At 34.7% G+C, this 21,587-nt stretch overlaps 1 protein-coding gene and 1 pseudogene across 1 annotated transcript; both read right to left on the bottom strand.

Annotated features, from left to right (window-relative positions):
- Positions 1-1,839: 1,839 nt before the first annotated feature.
- Positions 1,840-7,229, bottom strand: LOC113699639 (pleiotropic drug resistance protein 2-like; annotated as a pseudogene).
- A 5,055-nt stretch (positions 7,230-12,284) lies between these two features.
- Positions 12,285-16,554, bottom strand: LOC113697880 (BTB/POZ domain-containing protein At2g13690). Its single transcript, XM_027217481.2, has 2 exons — positions 15,740-16,554; positions 12,285-13,669 (listed from the first exon to the last, which is right to left on the bottom strand). The coding sequence occupies exons 1-2, from the start codon at positions 16,481-16,483 to the stop codon at positions 12,731-12,733; spliced, it is 1,683 nt and encodes a 560-aa protein (XP_027073282.1). The 5' UTR covers positions 16,484-16,554; the 3' UTR covers positions 12,285-12,730.
- Between the last annotated feature and the right edge of the window lie 5,033 nt (positions 16,555-21,587).

Genomic DNA, 21,587 nt, shown 5'->3' with positions numbered 1-21,587 from the left:
ATTGAACATTGAACTAAAGGTAATGTTGAAAAATAAAAAAAAAAGATTAAATGAGATTCAACTAATATATTAAGATAGATTCTAGACAGAAAATATGATCTCCATGTATTTTAAACCAAGATTTTGAAGGGATTGATAAAATAATTGTCCTAAAATTGAGTAGAAAATCAATTAACAATTGTTTCCAATTGGTAATATTTAATTTTAGGGCAAATTCCACTTTACCCCCCTGTGGTTTAATTTTTTTCATAACCCCCCTATAATTTTAAAAGTTATACATAACCTACTCATGATTTGAATTAAAGTGTAAAAGTGACGGAAATGATTATTCGTAACGGAGTTATCTAAAATGTCAAAAATACTCTTATATAAAGTTGAAAATTATTTATTAACTAAGGGGGGTTATATGTATATTTTGAAAATCATAAGGGGGTTATATGATAAAATATAAAAATCATACAGGGTTAGTGTATCATATATTTATAAAGGTAATTTCGATATTTTTAAAAATTCCATTAAGAATGACTATTCCCATAACTTTAACACTTTAATCCAAATCATGAGTGCATTATGTATAGTTTTTGAAACTATAGAGGAGTTATGTAAAAAAACACTAAACCACAGGAGGTAAAGTGGGATTTGCCCTTAATTTTATGATTTGGCCAATGAGCTTAAGCTTGTTTTCTTTTTTCTTTTTTTTTTCAACGGAAGAACACAACTCACACACACAACACCTAAAGTAACTCCACAGCAATAGTCAAAAGGTACCAACTTTTGACTACCACTGAGGACCCTAAATACTGAAGATGCAAACCACATCCTACCGATGTGGGAACTAGAGGGGAAGGGAAAGGGAACACACAGACGACTCTCCTGAATCTATCCTTACCAGTTTTTTTACCTCTCCTGAACCTCTTTTCTAGGTTGACTACATTTGTTACCACTTTATGGGCTTCATCTAGGCTTTAACCAGATGGACCACAATGTAAGGTGAATTTTACACGAGCAGTCCAGCTATTCCAGAAAAAGAATTTCACAAAATTGTTAAATTGCTTATTGTTTACGTGTTTGTTTTTTTTTTTTAAAGAAGAAAACAGCGTCAGATTGGAAATGCATGCTTTGCAGGGAAATTGAATGCCTGAATTTTTTCTTATAAATGAGTACTGCAACGAAATAAACTTGATACTTATTTTTCTAAGAAGGAAAAGAATTGCTAAAGGGTGAAACAGCACAAGGAGATTGATAAACCTACTACTCATATTATTTATGAAAAAAGACTTACCACTAAAAGTTTTTTCTTTTTTGGTAATAAAAAGTTTGGATGAGTTGCACTCTAATCATCATCACGAGTCAAGGCATGTCTCCAAAACCACAAGTCCCTTGTAGAAGTTTTTACAGATCACCCGCTAATACAACCTTCACATCGACAACGGGATTCAAACACACGATTTTTTGTAAGAAAGTATTTTGTTCTTGCTAACTGAGCCAACTTGTTAGCTTGCTACTAAAAGTTGCATGCACATAACTAATAAGTGGTCATTTTCTGAGGGACAATAATGTCTTAGGTTCTATTACAGATCCTACTCCCAAATTTTTATTCTCTTAACTTTCATCATTATCATACCAATCGTCTTCTTAGGTTAAAAGAAAACCAAAACGACTAGGTCAGTTGAAGTGCATCTTAGATTACAGTTCGAATTTTATGATGGACTCACCCCTCTGATTCGTATGCTTTTAACCTGTGCCCTAAAAGTAACAGAAAACCAATAAATATAACGAAAAGATGACGTGAAAGATAGCTACTCCTATCTGCTTAGCCAAAAACTACTGGAGGGTTTCTCATCTCCTTTGGAAATTGAGAAACTTGATGCCATAGGCAAAGACCAAGAAGAATAGGAGGACCCAACCAAGGTGGGCAAAAACCACTGGAATGAGGAAATCATGGTCATAGCCCAAGTTATCCTTGAGGAATTTGTTGATTGGCATTGTGCTTTTATCAGAGAGTTCAATGTCTTTGGTCCTGTCACCAAGTTGTGATGCAAAAATACCATAAATTGACCATGCAACTGGAGAGCACCAATAGTACCAGCTCCACCAAACTGGGATAAGCTGCAAAACATTCAACTTCAAAATTAATGGTGGCATACTTGCTAAGTTAAAAAATTCTACCCATGAGTGGAGTGAATTTGGTGAAATGATCGATCGAAAAACTCAAGAAGAGAAATTATCGATTTTCCAAAATCAGAATTTTTAATCAACCGAAATAATCAATTGAAAACAAGGCCTGTATACGTACGGGATGTGGGATGAGGAAACCAGAGAACAGATTCCAGAAATTCAAGAAGAATGACATGACAATTGCAGCAATTTGTTGGCCAGGAGTTAGCGCGATAACCATCATCCCGTACATTGAGAAGTAGGTGTAACACATGAAGATGAAATAGTAGAAATAGAAGAACTGCTGGCCAGTCCACTGGAATCCAATCATGGAGTATAAAAGAAGTGTATATACTAGAGTCTGAATTGCAACATAAATAGTTTCCATTGCAACCTGCAATGATGAGATACACAAGTATATAAGTTAGAACTAAAAAATTCTAGATGATATCTGCTTAGCAAAACATGAATGTCATAAGCTTGTCTCACCTGAGCAAACGCGTAAGGCAACTCTGAATACATTCCTGCTGCTCTTTCACGGTAAAAAACTGTTCTTTCAATTGCTACAACAGATTGCACTGCAGAAGCATTGGTAGCTCCGAGGTAAAGAACAGCAGCATAAATAGCTCCCAGTAAATTAATTAAGTCTTGCTGCTTAAATCTGTTAACAGATAAATAAAATACTTGAACCTGATATTAGCAGAATGCAACTGAATTGACTGGACTTTATCATCATGCAACAGGTTAGGGATTTGAAAGTTTGCTATGCTGATGAAATAAGGAGAAGTTGTACTTACATTACATTTCCTTTGCCCCAAAAGATAACACCAAATATAAGTCCGAAGACAACTGTCATGAAGAATCTGATGGCATTATACTGTGAATTCCTCCAGTATGACCAGTTGTGTTTCCAAAAACAAGCCTTGCATTTGAACTAAAAAGGACTGAGAGTACCCAGTAGGAAAATGTAGGTCCTTGGAACCTGGTACAGGGGTGCTTAGTTCCTTTATTAGCTCCTGATTTCTCCTGGAAACGTGAATCAAGAAAGAACTCAAGAATCTTAGAGAATATATGGAGAGACAGATGCTACTTTCTTGAGGAATTTGTGCAGAAAACTCTGACTTTTTTGTTCTTTTACCTGTAAAGTTCAGAGTTGGCATATATTACTGCAAAATCAACCTCAAGTTGGGCCTCCATTGCAGAGGTGCTGACATCCAACATCCAGGTAGCCAGATTATAGCCCTCTTTTATCTTGGGAACGCCTGGTATAGCCTGCAAGTTGATAAGATTTAAATTTAGGAGAACATTGTATTCTTATCCTCTCCTCAGGGCTCAGGCTTTAAGAGCCACATTATGAGACATTTTGAATGGGGACTGTATGCCCAACATGCTGATATCTGAATAAGCAGAAACAAGTCTGAGATTGTCTACTACACAGTTTCTATTCCAGAGATGTTGCACTCTAGGTAGTAATTATGGTGTCAGGATGAAATTTAACAACTGCTGGAGAAGAGTGAAGGCACCAAGCAAGCAATAATATGATTAAAGGAGAAACCTCACCTCGAAATATTTGATAAGTTCGTGAGAATGGGGACCAAGCGGTCCTGCATATATCACTTGTCCTCCTCGCTTCATCAACACCAGCTGAAGATAAAAGAAAGGTTTTAGTACAAGTTGGAGTGCATTATATAAGGATCAAGTGTGATGAGTATGAAAATTGAGCAAACCTCATCAAAAGCTTCAAAAATATCTATGCTTGGCTGGTGAATTGTGCACACCACAGTTCGACCTGTATTCACAGTGTTTCTAACTGTACGCATTACAACTGCAGCAGCTCTGGCATCAAGTCCTGAAGTGGGCTCATCCATAAAGATGATGGAAGGATTAGCAACTAATTCAACAGCAATAGTAAGTCTCTTTCTCTGCTCAGTTGAAAGACCGTCAACTCCTGGAAGTCCAACAAGAGCATTCCTCAAAGGATTGAGCTCAACCAAGTCCATGACTTCTTCTACAAACATCTGCAGTAATAAAGGCAAATGAAAATTATAACGTAAAAGCGTGATTGATTTCTAGGCAGAAAGAGTAATGCATAAAATGTATCAAATGATTGAAGGTCATGATTGCATTGATCAGGCTCAGGATCTTGCCTTTCGGGTTTCTGTATTCACATCAGAAGCAAGCCGTAACCAGGCTGAGTAAAGAAGCGATTCATAAACAGTTACATAAGGCGAATGGATATCAATCTGTTCACAATAACCGCTAACTCGGGCAAAAGTTTCTTGGTTTTTGGGGTAGCCTGAAATGCTTATGCTTCCTTCAATATACCCCCCCAGTCTTTCTACCTGCTAAGACATCCATTAATGTGGTCTTTCCAGCACCACTGACACCAACCAATGCAGTCAGAATGCTAGGCCTGAAAGCACCACTAATATCTCTCAGTAGCTGCAATCGTTCTTCATCAACCCCTTGGGTCTTCATTTCCTGATATCAGCCAAATGTCCAAATAAAAATGCAAGTTCAGAGAATGCACAAGAGTCTAGAAACGAGATTTTGCATTGTCTCTTCAAAGTTCAAGTCGAGGATGAATAGAACTCACTGCAGGCATGTCCACATAGTAATTCACATGATTGAATGCAAGGGAAAGCGGCTGGAAAGGCAAAACCATTCCTCTAGCTGTTTGGTTGCTTGTTTCACTAACGATTGAGTTTCCATTTTCCTGAGCACTTCTTACTGCCAGTTGAACACCTGTAGTAATGACAGCATATAACAAAAGCTTTTCTGTCTTAAAGTGTGTAGAGCAGATGAAAGCCTTTAAAAATAAGATGTCAACTAATGTTGCGGACAAAAGAAAGTCTCCTAAGACTAATTGCTTGTTGAACTTCAAATCAGGTAACTCATGCCAATATTATTATACACTTACCACTAAATCCCAGAATTGCTATTACCTTTTTTTTTTTTTTTTAAATGTACTAATAGGATAGGGATAATTTCAGAAACCTCCCCTGAGGTTTCTGACATTTACACTTACCTCCCCTGTAGTTTGAACAATTACACTGACCTCCCCTGAGGTTACTAATCCTTTACAAATTCAGTCCAAATGATTAAAATATTATTTTAGAGAGTGAAATTAGAATTTTGTACCTGATTTGTCCTTTGTGCCACATGTCCAATGAATGGCAAAGTATTACAAATTAATTAACAATTAATAAACTTTAACGAGTATAGTTTATAGGAAAATACGTATTGCCTATTTAAAGTACCAGCTCTTTACATGTATTTTCCTTTCAAACATTTACTTTATCACAAATATTTATTCTCAAATACAGATTTGTATTTACTCTCAAATATTTAATTTTTGTTAAACACAAAACCTATCAGTTTTTCTTCCGTAGAAATATTAATATAACACTTTTTCAATTTTAGTTATAAATATTTATGTATTTAACATAAATTAAATGATTCAGGATAAAATATCCATAAAGAGCCAATACTTTACTCATGTAATGGATGAAAGTCATAAAAAATTAATAGTTTATGAGGCCATTTATTTTTTAAAAAATATTTAATTTATATTAAATAGATAACCTACTGATTTTTTTTGCAAGAATATTACTTTAACACTTTTTAATTTTTAATTACAAATGTTAATATATTTATTATAAATTAAATATTTGAAAATAAAATATCTGTAAAGAGCCGATACTTTAAATAGAATATGCATATTTACCTATAAACTACACTATTTAAAGTAAGGAGTATAGTTTATTGATTTAAGTTAAGGAGTGTAGTTTATTGATTTAAGTAAGGAGTGTAGTTTATAGGCAAATACGCATAACTTATTTAAAGTACCGGCTCTTTACAGGTATTTTATTTTTAAATATTTAATTTACAATAAATATATCAATATTTGTAATTAAAAATTAAAAGGTGTTACAATAATATTTTTGTAAAAAGAAAATCGATAGGTTATCTATTTAATATAAATTAAAATTTTAAAAAAGAAATGGCCTATAAAATGTTAATTTTTTATGGCTTTCATCCATTACATGGGTAAAGTATTAGCTCTTTATGAGTATTTTATTCTGAATCATTTAATTTATGTTAAATACATAAATATTTGTAATTGAAATTGAAAAATGTTATATTAATATTTCTACGGAAGAAAAACTGGTAGGTTTTGTATTTAACAAAAATTAAATATTTGAGAGTAAATACAAATCTGTATTTGAGAATAAATATTTGTGATAAAGTAAATGTTTAAAAATAAAATTCATGTAAAGAGCTGGTACTTTAAATAGGCAATACGTATTTGCCTATAAACCACGCTCGTTAAAGTTTATTAATTGTTAATTAATTTGGAATACTTTGCCATTCATTGGACATGTGGAACAAAGGATAAATCAGGTACAAAATTCTAATTTCACTCTCTAAAATAATATTTGAATCATTTGGACTGAATTTGTAAAGGATTAGTAACCTCAGGGGAGGTCAGTGTAATTGTTCAAACCACAAGGGAGGTAAGTGTAAATATCAGAAACCTCAGGGGAGGTTTTTGAAATTATCCCAATAGGATATTGCAGAGAGAATTGGCAGTTATCTTCAGACTAAGTTCTATTAAACATTACATTGGATTTTCGAAAAAATGCATATATCACGTTTCAAACCTTGTCAAAACTCATTTTTATCAAGGGACGCAGAAGTATTTATCTTTGAGTTGCATATGCAAAAAGCTAGAGTTGAATAGACCACAAACCTCCAGGATTTGATGCTACTTGCCGTCTATCCTTGTTTTGCTCATCATCCTCAAGAATAACAGTTTTATTATCTCCTAGAGCTGACATTAGGTTGACACCACGGAATTAAGACATAGACTTCCTACTACATAGTATATTAGAAACCAAAATAGCATGATAACAATGTTGTATGTTGGGCTTACGCTTTAAAAATGTCAATGCTCCAATAAAAAGAACATTGAACAGCAGAGAAAATGCAAAAAGAGCTCCTACACCAATCCAGTACCAGGTTTCCGTGAAAAATAGACCTCCGTACAAACAACTCCCAAAATCCATCATTTTTCCCAAGACTAACTCAACTTGAAAGAATCGCGTAGCCCTAAAATTTTGGGCAACATGCCCTCTGTATTTACCTATTTTCCAGCTATTTATGGCTTCATTGTTTTCCTTAATCAATCCCAAAATCACACACACACCACCAAAATAAGGCCCGATAGAACGTATAAGTGTATAGCCAAGCGAGGGACATATGTGGAAATGAAGTTTACGTTCAAAAACAAAAGACAGTTTTGATGTTATTTAGCGGAAAGGTCGCAATTAGAGCTACACTTATCGGATTGGGGTGCAAGTTATACCGTTTCGAAGCTAAGACAAAGAGCTAAAACTTTGATGAAGAACACTTAGTCCAATTTGTAGTGTATCTAAGTCAAAATTGCCATTCACAGAACCAGAATCTCACATTCGGGCTGGTTAACCGCTTTATGCGTAAACGACAATAACTCAGACTACCGAAGTCGAAACGAGGTGATTCTAGGGGCGTTGGAAAGATAAGACATATACCTACATTTCTTATGAAGACCTCCAAGGCCAAATCATGCATTTTCATGGTCAAAAATGGAAAACTCTACGAAAATAGAAATCTGGGCGCGAAACAGGATTCATGGACAGTCAAGGGTATTTCGGTCATTTCACAAGATACAGTACTAGGATCGAGCTGAAATTTTGCAGGCAACTATTTTATACCATTGGCTACAACTTTCATGTTTTGGAAAAAATCTAATTCGGTAAGGATCAGGGTGAAAAGTCACGGTTAGATTGGGTGAAATGACAACCTTGCTCGCTGAACTCCTACCTAGGCCAGTGTGGGTATTTCCGACTTTTCACAAGCTACCAAGCTCAGATTGGGCTGAAATTTTACATGCAACTATAAAACATCATTCTCTACAACTTTTATGTTTTAACCTAAGGCTAATTCGGCCTCTAACTAGGTGTAACAGTACCGGGCAGAATTGGGGAAAATGAAACTCTAATCTGGAAATTTTGGTACAAAGCGGAAATTTCCGCAAATAACTACAATTTACACACAATAGCTTCATTCTAGCTATACCAAGTCATCATCCATGGCCACACAATATTAAACATATGAAAGCAGAAAAATCATGATTAAATAGAAAAATGTCATCAATCTCAACTAAACTCATGAAATAACACCTAAATCCATCTCTTGAACTCATACAAGCCACAAATTTAACACTATCAAGAACACAAGAAAGGTTCCTAAGTCACTCACCTTGCAACTCAAGAAAAGAAGCAACTATGCACCAATTCCTTCCAAACCACTTCCAACAATAGCCACACAAACACTAAACTAAAGGTTTTTATGGAGGAAATCTAAGTTTAAACGGTTGGAATTGAAGATTGAGCAAGATTGGAGCTAAGAAAGTTGAGAGAGTTTTCTTCTTTTCCTCTTGAAGAGAATAAATTTGAGCAGAATGAATTCTACAAATAACTATCTTACAAGGGATTTCTCTTGGAACCATTGTTAGCACAAGTTAAAACACGACAAACTGAAAAAAAAACAAAAAGATAGCCAATTTTCAATCAATGCAACTCAGATCGAAAAGAAATGGCAACTTAGATAGAAGAAGACGAGGCACAAGATAGCCAATTTTCAATCATCTCATAATTGATCTATTACTGAATTATGCTTCAAACTTTTTATACTCATATATCCCAAGACAAAAAAACCATGACTAAAGTAGTTTTTTAAAACCACTGGAGTTAACGCAGTGGTCAACAATTCTTATAGCCTTCCTCGTTAAATTTAGAATTCAAATTCTATGCGTTGTCGTTGAAGGTAAGAATGGCATAAAAAAAAAAAAGGGTAGCTATAAAAGTTTCTCAATAACATATGAATATATAAAACTACTATTAACTATAAGAGAATCCAAAATACATCAAGAACAACGACGCACCATCTTCTAGAATTAGACTAACAACTAAACAATTAAAATGGAACTAACTCAAGAACCTAATGTATATTGTAGTCTATTTCTTCCTCCACATCTTCCAAGAATCAAAGGAACCATAGAAAAGTAACAAGAATAGATGCGACCACAAGCATGGTGCCTTTCAAACAATTAGAATTCGAAGTGGTCGTAGTTGTTGATGCTCCACAATCTTTTTTATGTTTGTGTTTGTGATGCTTGTCTTTGTGATCTTCATGATCCTTGCGACTGATGAAGTAGGATTCTGCTTCAGGTGAAACAGCAATTGGTGATGGTGGTTCGTAGGGTATGTATTCATCTTTCTTCACTTGCAAGGCATTGTCAAACCTTGGACCATACTTGAAACCTGCATGCATGTTACACAACAGAATTTTGGCAATCCTTTGATACTTTCTAGGGTTCATGATTTCAAGATTAAGGCATGGAACAACCCAAAGTAGCCATAATGCAGAACAAAATTAGTATGATTTTTGACGACTCCTCCATTGGATCACCTTAATGAGCTCTTGTGCAGGGCTTACTCGTGGGCACTTGAACAGTGCTTATTTCTAGTCCCTACAGAATCTCACTTTCTCTTTCTGTGGCCATTTGAAAACATTAAAATGAAACCATTAAGGGAAAAATTGATGCGCACGACTGAAAACAAAATAAGAGGAATGCAACGAATATCATAGAGGAAACATCATAATCAAGCAATATACATCTAAGGAAAAAAAAAGGAAAATTTCCAATTAAACAATGAAATATTAAACAATGACTATAATTACTTCATTCTTTCCAACTCCAACTATTTACGTATCTCATAAAATACTACTACCAACCATTCCATACATAAGGGCTTTTGAAATAACTAATGCAAAATACAAGTGAAATGTCAAAAAAAAATTTAAGAAAAATCATTCTGGATAAAAAGCTGAAGTAGCTTATTCTTTTTCCGAAAGATCTTAAGCTTTTTTGGGTGCATGCATTTAATTCAATCTTCTTTCTTTCACCTGCTTTCGGTGAAGAATAGGCAAAGGAAATGACAAAGGGGAGTAGGAGGACTGCATTGCATTAGGTTTCTAACTAGGGACTGTGGACATTTGAAAAAAAAGGGGATAAATTGAAAATTAGGCACGTAAAAAAATTTAAAAAAAAAGGTTAAGAAGAAACAATATGATTTTGAAAAAAAAAAAAAAAGAAGCTGAACTAGTGAAATATAGCAATAATTCGTATTATAGGAGGTTACAAAGTTTATAAGTACAAGATTTTAGTACGTCATGAGGCTATTTGGATTGCTTGTAATAATGGCAAAATACTTTAGATACAAATTCTTGAAAGCATTCTTTCAAATGTACGTTTGAAATCAATCACAAGATTAAAAACTTTCTTTTAAATTTTTTTTTATCATTAGGGTTCTAGAAATGTTAATACATCAGTGATTGATTGGGATTAGATCGTCGTGTTTGGCTGAATTTGATGGTCAACTCTATGTGCTTCTTGTAGTTTTAAGACTTGATTTATCCACTCTCGAGAAAAGAAGACAGTTTCAATTTATTTTTCAGGTCAAATAAAGTTAGTAGCTTATTGTGGTTCAAAAAATCTTTCAGAAATTCTCACGAATTACCCATCTTCAAGGGATCTTGTCACTGCCAGGAGTTTCGGCATTCCCAAACATCCTGCAACCAAGAGAAAAGTTGGATTTGCTTCACATTTAGATTTATCATTGTAGGGCCCAAAAATGATATTCTGAAAATTCTGTTCCATCTTACTCAGAGCTTATAAAATTCTGGTTGTGACCTAATACACTAATATGTAATTTAATCATCTAAGGTTGAGACTCCAAGAATTAGAGGTCGCAAGTTCTAATCCCTGTACTCCCTCCTCACTTCTTAAATTCCACCGTTCCTTTATTGGAAAGAAATTTTAAAAAAATGTAAGCCAATTGCCTATCTACGAGAACATGATTTAAAAAATTTTTGTACGTGAAAGGTTAAATTGAGTAGTAAGGTACGAGCGTTGAAAGTAGGAGGTCTCTTGACAAGACCTCCCACTTATAAAAAAAAAAAAAACAAAAACAAAACGAAACAAAACAAAGGAGTATTGCGGATTACTGTTTCCAGCCAAAAGGCTTCCAAAATAAAGACATAGGTGCGGAGTTTACGTCTGCCTCTTGGAGAAAAATTTACTAATATAATATGTGTTATACTTTTAATCTGTCAAGCAAATTGTACAAGGATCATTGTGTAATTACCCTTTTTTTTATTTTTTTGCACAGATATTTTGTACCTTTATAAAAGGGATCTTAAATGAATAGTGATATAATAATGATGAATTTCATGTATTCTTTACCCAACACGTTGATGCTTAAACAAGATCACATTAAGGAGGGAAAGACTACTATTTTTCTATTCAGTTTTTGAGTATATAAATACGAACCTAATAAAAAAAAAAAAAGAAAAGAAAACATAGTGGTTATCACTAAACTCAAGATATTTTTTTCCCACGTATTATAAAAAATATAAATAATTCTTGTTAGTTTCTGACTGAAGACTCATCTATTTATTTTTATCCTATTATTAATGGTTTTAAGTTGATCCATTCACATGTATCCCTTTTGATTTCTATTTAAAATCAACGTTTGAACATGTTTTGGTTGATTTCTTGAAACTCTCATGCAAAGTTCGTTGTATCAGCAGCTTTGCTAAGGTTGATACCTCTCAAAGGCCACCGTGCTGAAAGGCTTTATTTGGTTTTTCTCCTTTTATATCTTTCTTATAAAGTTATCGAATGTCAAATTCTTGCAAGCCAATGATGCTTGAAATTGCAGATTCAAGGACCTTACTCAATTTTGAGCATATAATATTTTTTTTCCTTTTTTTTTTTTTAGGAGCCCTCCACAACTTGTTCTGGCAGCAAGGTTCGAATTAGGGGCCTAAGGCTCCATCTTCAGCAACCTCAACCACCAGACCAACATACTTTTAAAATTTGAGCATAAAATATAATTATATCTCCTTGTCTTTTTTTTTTTAATTTATTTTCAAGTGCAGGATTATTCTGCGGTGATCATAATTTTGGCCACGCCTCACTCAAATTAATAACTTTCAAACAAACAAAACAAAGCATATGCACCAAATTGATAGGTACATTGTTTTAGCTACAGCCAATATACGCATTTTTACTCTTCAGCAAACAGACAATCTCTAATTCTCCAAAACTCAAACTAGATGTAACTGCAGTCAACTTCATCACCATGGCAATCACTTCACCAGGATACATTAAAAGAAGAAGAACAGCAAGACTACTTTTGAGAGAAATATGTCTATCCCACTCTGGTAAAGCAAGCTCCTAATAGGGTTCTGGGAGGGGTCTATATCCAACCCAATGAAATCAAACTCCATATGATGCACAAAAGAATGGAGGTCAGGAGCTAGCACTCTCTATCTAGTTGACATTGTTACAACAGTTAGATATCCTACATAATCTACATTACCGGTTTCACATGTTTTGAATTGACCAATCTCTGATGCCAAGATATTTGATTGCATCGGAAACATGCAAAGAAGTATCATTTTACCTAGACTCAATAGCATAAGTTTCAGACCCTCTCAAGAACGATCTGCGCCACCAGATCTGGAATGCTTTACTGAGATTAGGGCATTCCGTGCCATGCTTCGAGAAATAACAGAACCAATCCATAAACAGCGTGTATTGCTCCTTTAGAGGAAGGGTAAGGAGTGCCTGACCCATTGCTTCCTCCAAGGCCTTCATGTCAAGCCCCTTTTTGCACCTCTGTAACCAACCAAAGTCCAATAGCATAGGTCTGAACCATGCACTAAGGAGGCGCAGCCTAGAATCTGACGGACAATGCAGTTTCCGAGTGCCCAGTGCGATAAACAACATTGCTGACACCCGGCTAAGCTCGTATCTAATCATAGGAGATGAGCTCTCGTGCATTCTAACTAAGTCTGCTTGATCTGCCCACATATCTACCATCTGCTCTGCCATTTGGTGCTCAAGCAGGATTTCAAACAACCAATTAAGGTTGTCAACCTGCTTTGAGATGCGTTCAATCATCGGCTTACCTTTATCCTGTTTCGTTAATTTTTCAGATTGAGCAGTGCCAGATGCCTCCTCAAACAGACTGATCAAAGAACTCAAACAAGACTGGCAAACAGCAAAAATGTCATCCCTCTCAATATCATCGCAGTCCTTCTCGTAAACTGAGCTTTTGGACAGGAGCCCCTTGACTAAGGATTTCATCTCGTTTCCAGCATTGGTATCAACACAGGTAATAATTGACCAAAGTAGCTGTCGAGCCATGGTTTGTTGAGAATCTACCGACTCAAGTGCATAAAGCCTGGCCAATATGTCTCTACTTGTTCCATCATCGAACTTATATTTTGTAAAGAGGACCCTCAGTTTCTCTTCTTCTTCCTCAGTCCAGGGCACTGCTTCAAGGAACTTTAAGCATGACGAAACACCCCTGACAAACTTGATACCTGCAGCCACCTGAAGTTAAGAAGTAAAGGGGTGTGAGAACATGACAAACATTTCATCTCAGATTGAGCCAGAAACATCTACTAACAATCCAAAGAGAACGGGAAAAAAGAAGCCTAAAAAAACAACAGTGGCCTTCTCCTTCTCTATCCAGCATGTGAACACGTACAGGGTGGTACAGGCATATATTTCACGTGTCAATGTTACAAAGCTTTTACAAACTTCACAATCAGAACATCCAAGGACTCGGGGATCTGGTTCCATAAAAAATTCAGCACAGGTACTTTGTTTCATACCGAAATAAGCTTAAGAGTCAAAGTATTCACTTCAAAATAATAAATAAACAAAAGCAGATGATTTAAGCACAAAAATGGCGATGCTGGGCCAATGTAGTTCCCAGCCAACATGCAGCTATAACATCTAGTTGACACTAAACTATCCAGGCTATATTTAAGCAGAAATAATTCAACAAAATAAAGAAAAGAGAAAAAACCACATGCTACTGTGAATATCTTCACACCCATCCAAACCTCAAAGAAACATTGATATTGAAACAAAGCAAGATCAGTATGCCAAATCTCTATCAAATTCAGCTACTTCATAGTAATTGACTCTTGCCTCTAGCCAAAAGCTTGTTATAAACAAATAGGCAACCTACATAAACTGTGTGAGAGAAAGGGGGGAGAAAGCACAGAGAGAGAGAGAGAGAGAGAGGGTCAACCATGCTAATGCCATATTATAAAAACACACCCAGTTTGGCAAATGCCATAGATACCTACTAAACGGTTACGAGTGGCTTAATACTAAGAAAATGCAAAATGGAGATTTCCTGTTAAAGCATATCTACGAAGAAAAAGAGGAAAAGGAAAAGACATAAGCAAATGAGCACTTGACAAATCTTGCTGTGATGGTAGAGATAAAGAACAATGAATTTAAGAAAGCAGAGCCAGTACAAGCAATTTGATGACTATTTTTTTTCTTGCAGCAACATAATTTTTTAACTTTAGCCATCATTGCCTACATTAGTTATTCTTTTTGTGGAAGGAAAGTGACTTACAAGGGAGTATGTGATTTTCAATATTATGGGCACACTAAACTCTTATATATAGTCACAGATAATTGCCGTAAGCATCCACTGTTTATCCAACTCTAGTTTCAAACCAAGGCAACTCCAGGGAATTTAAACTCAATAGCCCATATACAGATTTACTGTATATATCAGCGATCATTGTTGCTGGTCTTATGTGACTCCATTGCTACTTCACCATATTCTTTTCGTAATCTTTCAGGAACTAAAACTTCACTGAAGTTAACTAAAGAGAGAAATCCAAGTATATGAAGTGCATAGTGTACTTTATGGTTTAATCTTTTATTTATCCCATAAACCCAAAATGCTACTAGATAGGAAAAAGTTCTAGTCATGGCACTTGGGTACGGAAACACCTTAAATGCACATATAAGCACAACTAAAATGAACACATTCTAGTCAGTTATTGCCATTGTACAGAAGACTACTTGTTCAGAGCTAACATCAAGAATTTTGACAGTGATACAAGTAGGAACCCCCTCATAAGCAAATAATGACTCTTCTGTGCTTTAAAATGACTACATTCTACACGGAATAATACATTCAAGTCTTCTTTTGACTAATTATCTCAGCAGGAAAATTATTTTGATGCTTGTTCCTAATGCACTAGTCATTTCTCTGACAAAATGGTCAAGAATTCCTGCTTATAACTAACAACAACATATTTGTACTTCAATTCTGGTTCTTCCATTAGTAGCCAATCTGCCCCAGTTGCATCCTCCATCACCAGCCTAGGAGAAATATTCACCAAATTCGAGAATGCTTTCAAGATATTGTATCTAAAATATTCTTCCATTACTTTATATAATTAACAGTATGCAAATAGCCAAACATATTAATATCCCATTACACAATAACTTTCCTAAAACAGATGATATTACAAGACAACTAGTTCTTGTCAAAGCAAGGTACAACTCAACAAGCACAGGGTACAATCATCGAATAAAATAAGTGCAAATTAAAAAGAAGTGGCGCAAATATTCCAAGAAATATACCTCCAGCATATCAATGGCGCGAAAAGGCCCAATCTTGACGAGTTTTTTCGGGATATCTTCATCGAACATAAGCTCAATCGTTTCTCGAAAAACACCCAAATTGTCAACATCTGGCACCTCAATTCGACACAAACCCTTGGCATTCGAATTCGTCCGGTAATCAGCAATTAGTCCGGCGAACACGGAGCTATTCGCGGCCAGAACCGCCGAGCTCAGCTCCAAAATCAAAGATCCCCCTCCATTTCTCGCCTTCAAATTCAACCTCACGTCAAAATTCCCCAAACTACCCTCCTCGTCCGCCTCCGCCCCACCACAGCTACAATCATCTCCCAAGGGCGATTTCGGAACCTCAGTCAAAGAACTGGCAGTTCTCCCCTTCGTAGTCGTCGGAACCGGAGCGGGTTCGTCAATAGGGGAGACCCGACCCGGAGATAAAATCTTCCGGAGCCCAAGTTTCGAGGAGGAGGAGGTAGTCGAAGCCTGCGACTGTGGCGAGTTGGGGAAGGAATTATGAGAAGACTTCGGGTGCATTTCGGTCTTTTTAGGCGTCGGAGGATTTCTGAGATGCTTCGACGACTGGGAGCGAGTAGAAACACAGTAGCGGGTTTTGCCGCCGCCGTCGTAGTGGTTCTCTGGGCTCTGCGGCGGAACGGCGAAAGAGCAACACCAAGAACGACGGCGGTGAGTCGGTTGCGGTGGTTCGCGGCGGTGACGGTGGCGCGAGGTGGAGGTGGAGTCGTGCATTGTTTGTGTTTTCTTGATCGTTTATTCGGATCAGAGTGTGAAATGAAGGGGGAACAGTGCGTGAGAGAGTGTGTGACTGTGTGTGTTTTAATAATTAAAAAAGCGGTGGGGGCATACTTGTAATTTGGGATGGATGGATGGGGTGAAGAATATGAGGAAGAATTTTAAGACACGAAAAAGAGATTCCTTTGTTTTTTTTTTTAGCAACGGTAGATACATTTGTATTACAAACCTACTCTATCCTAATCTAGGGGAGGGAGAGTCTAAAAAGGCTGTGGTAGAAACACTTGGGATCCTCGATGACATGTTTTCTATGTCAATCCAATGCCATCTATAGTATTGCGCCAAGTGTCCTATTATTATTTACACTTGTGTTAAACCAAACTAAGTTGAATTATTAAAAAATTAAAGTATAAATAATAATAACAGAACACTTGGCGCAATATTATAGGTGACATTGGATTGGCATAGAAAACATGTCACCGAAGATCTCAAGTGATGGTAGAAATTAGTGAATATACAGATCCAACCATTAAATTTTTTTTTACTACAGATAAAATTTGAACCTTCACCTGCGATAAAAAAAGAGACTTCCTGTGGTCACTCAGCCATTGGGCCAGTGGTACGAAAAAGAGATTCGAGTTTACATTTTTTAAGTTAGATTGCAAGCTGGATTTCAGTGCAGGGGGGCGAGGTGCAGGTTGCAGGTGAGAATCTATCAGTCAATCGATTGTGCCTTTTTCACTTTATCTGTGAATTTCCTTTTCTCTTTTTATAGACTAATTATATTTTCTATTTTTTAAAAATTTTGGTATTATTAGGTAAGTCATTGTACGTTTATTGTTAGAAGTTTTTATCGTGCAGGAGAGTATGGTTCATTTTGAAGAACAAACTCAATTTGTAGGTATATTTAAAAAAAAAAAAAAAACACGAATTCTGATTCGAATCTTAAAGCTTTTGATTCTTTTGAACTAGCTTTGTTTGGATTGCATTTTCTGGACTTTTTGAAGAAAAGCTACTATAGTAACTTGATATATGTAAAATAAAAAGATGACTGAAATATGTGTCTACGGAAAACGTAACAATTTTTCAAAAGAAAAAATTGCAATCCAAACATAATTATTTGTTGCAAAAAACACGCGCTTAAAGACTTTCGATTCTTTTGAACTAGAACAAAAAAAGTGTAATTTTGGGCATATTTATTGCGAAATGGTGCACATTTAACGCTTCTCTTTCATTCTTCACAAGATGGGTTTAAGCGTATTAGTATAAAATTAAAACTAGAGCATTTTTAGTAGGACAAAATTATTAAGAAACACCTTTCTCATTTTTATTCTTGCTTTCTTGGTTTTAACTTGTACCTTGAAACTTTATAGGTATCATTGTATAAGTTTAAGAAAAAGTAATAAAGTAGTCATCTTGATAGACTGAAGAAGTATTTATAAAAGTCACGAATTAATGTTTTATATTACTCCTTGCACACTTAAAGTATACCCCTAATGCAAGTATGAGAAGTAAAGTTAATAATGTCTCTCAAAAAACGAGTACATTAAAATGATGCAAAACCTATTTTGTGCTAATATAATAAGCATTTCAAGTGCAAATCCTTTTTTGTTCTCTCTTTCCCTCCTTTTTTTCCTTTATTTTTTTTTTTTTGCAAGGGAATCAATAAAGTGCTCCCTAAAATCACGCTTTCCCCTCTTCAAAATCAATTTCATAACGGGTGAAACAAGATTGAAATGTAAACACACACACACACTTTAAAATTCTAATTTCATTGACATTATTAACATTTTATTAGCTAATCTAAGCCCTGTTTGAAAGGTGAGTTTTTTGGAAGTTTATCTAAAATTTTACTGTAGTTTACTGTAGAAGTTTTGAACTGTGTAATATTCAAAACTCTACACAGTTCAATTATGTTGCAAAAGGTAATTTTTTGAACTGTGTAGAGTTTTGAATATTTTGAAGTGTACAGTTTATAAACTTTGAAAAATTTTTTGAGGTTACTGTAGCTAAAATTTTTAAAAAACTTGTAGCAGACAAACTGGACAAAAAACTTGGGTTCCAAACAAGGCCCTAGTGTTTCTTGTTCAAAGAGCTCCCCATCTAGACATCCACAACACAAGCTTCCATAATATATCCAAAATACATAACACATTAAATTACAAAACAAACCTTGGATGGATTCTCCATTCTAATTATGATAAATCCTTCTTGAAAAGGTCTATGCAATTTATTCTTTAAAAAGATTCCATGGTATTAGGTTTTCATTGATATCTTCGTTAAGTATATACACGTAGCATAACAACTAGAGCTAAAAGCTAAATCCGGAATCTTTTCGTCTACTTCAATGCTAAGCTACAAATTTGTCACGTTATAGAGTTGTGCTCAACCTTAAAATTAAGAATTAATCTTTTATATACTATAACAGTTTATATATCATCATCATCATCGTCAGATACATGACAAATAATTTAAATTTAAATTTTCTATGTAAAATTATGTATTTAACGATGATAATATACACACCATCATTATATAAAATTAACTCTAAACTAATACCTTCAATTACATTCCAAGTTTTTTTTTTTTTGTCATCACCAGGGAGTATCTCTTTCGGACTAATCTCCTTACGCCTGTGCACCCGCCTCTCAAGATACAGAAAATGATAGAAGGAATCGAACCGTAACCACAGGGTGCCAAGACCTAATGAGGCAACCCTATCACCAGCCAAGCCAACCTTGAGGGACAGGGATTGCTACTGCTCTTGCCTATTGGTTCTAATCTCCATAACCTCAATAAGAAAGTTATTGCAGAAAAACTCTAATCAAGCCCTGTTTAAAGTTGCTGTAACTTATAGAGAAACACTTCTGACAAAAGTGCTTTTAAATTATTAAAAATTGAACTCCTTTAAGTTATGAAAAATTAGTTACTGAACACCCTAGAAGTACTTTTAGTACTTAAAAGTGCTTTTTTTTTTTTTCGTAAATGCACCGCAACTCCAAAGGGGATCATTCCAATTCAGTATTGCATGCTTCATTTATATAGGAAATTTTTTATAGGCATTTTCACAAATGACTGGCACCATATAGTTTGAACTTGTCCTGATTTCCTTTGTCTTATTCTAAGTTTTATAATGAAGAATATTGTATATCACCTAGTACATAATTTAAGAATATGTGTTGTCACACTTTTATAAATCGTTTTCCTTGTACTAGTTGCGAGATTTAGCCAAAATTTTCTTAATCTAACCATTAAATTTATCACATTTGAATATTTCTTACATGGATGCAAATCTAAATCTAAATAGGACATCAAAAGTGAGACTCTAAGGAAAAGAAAATGATAACTCATATATATAGGTACAAGTGTCCAAGAAAAAAGGGATGCAACATAATGGGTGCGCACTTCCTCTCTCTCTTTTGGAATGTTAGTTTATTATTTTTTTTATAATTAATTGTTAAATAAATTGGTTCCTTGACCTTTTTGTTAATTTTGAGCAATTAATAGGTAACTCTTCCTCCCATCATTTAATCACTACTTTAAAAGAAAGATACCTCTATTATCTTTTAAATTCCAAGAGGGAGGAGAGAAGAGGGAAGGGGCAACAATGGAGGTATAGGGGAGGAGGGAGGCGGTGGGCGGTGGTGTAAACTGGTATGCATAATAAAATGTCTGAGGCCTTCATAATATTTACAAAGGAATGAGTGGAAGAAAGGACAATTAAAGAGAACGCACAAACAAAAAAAGGCGAATAGTATACGTCTCTTTAATTGCTCTATTAATTAACCTGCTGTACAGTCCAATCAGCGTCTAAACACTCGAATTAATACTTTCAACCATGCAAATCATAGGAATTGATGTCATACGCAGTAGTAACTTTGCAATGCTTCTTTACATTTGAAAACTATAATCTTCAAAAGGAAAAATGTACGCTCTTAGTGTCTAAGTGGACAAAATTAGCAAAAAAAACAGTTGGCAATCAACCTAAGAAAGCAAATCTTATCTCTTCAGATGCAAAAGATTAAGCCAAAAAACATTAAGGGTGTGTATTATAAAATGGAAATCCAAAATCTGAATTTGTTAAGCTACCGAATTATTTAATATTAAAATCTTAACATTTGAGGCTAGACTTTTTATCGAAATCCTATAATGCCCTTAGGTTTTAATTCACAACAAAAATAAAAAGGAAAAAATGGTTCATTGTTTCTATTTCATTCATCCTTACTCGATATCACTGTTGTCTATCCATCAATATTCAAACCACCACTAATTAAACACTTGCCTTTGTTCTAATGTCCAACTTTTACCTAAAAATTTTTCATGCAGACCATGGTATCAACTACAAACGCAGTATCGTATACCCAAAAGCTTGCCTACAATCTCATATCAATGTTAGATTTTACCTAATAAACAATAATATTGATCAATATCCCTAAATTAGTAGTTAAGCCACCACTACTAATATCAACATCCAATATACTCCATTCGCACAAAATTCAAAATCAATCAAATTCTCTCTATAGGAATAACATCATTAATAACTGCAAATCAAAAATAAAAACACAATATAGTTATAAATATACAAGAAACACTTTTTTTTCATAACAACTATAACAGTATAATCTTTTTTTAGTTCTTATTCCACTTCATAGTCTTCATTTTTTATTTTTTGCCACTACCACTATTTTCGTCCCCATCTAGTTTGATAACGAAGTCATCACTCATCATTTGAAAATTTCATTTTGCTAATGCCTATCAAAAATTGAAAACAAAAATGGGTACAAAAAACTATTTAATAGTAATGAAAAAGAGAGAATTAGGAATAGACACCAAGATAGATAGCCACTAATGATTGGTATATATGGTGGCTTTGCTAATGGTGACGGTGTACATTTGGTCGATAAAAATAAATAAATGAGTTTGAAAGTAAAATAGATGTAGGAGGAAGAGAATAAAGTGTTAATTGGAAAAGATTGTAATTTGAGTTATTGGTTGACAATAGATGAGAAAACTTTTTAATTTTTGATAGAGTTTTATTCAACGAATTGACAATTAATGAAGGACATTGTTATCTTTTTATCATATCAAGAGAGGTCCTCAT

This window comes from Coffea arabica, chromosome 7c, assembly GCF_036785885.1.
Source record: "Coffea arabica cultivar ET-39 chromosome 7c, Coffea Arabica ET-39 HiFi, whole genome shotgun sequence".
NCBI classification, from domain to species: Eukaryota; Viridiplantae; Streptophyta; class Magnoliopsida; order Gentianales; family Rubiaceae; genus Coffea; species Coffea arabica.
Note: the sequence above shows the minus strand (reverse complement) of the source record. Positions and strands in the feature narration are given on the sequence as shown.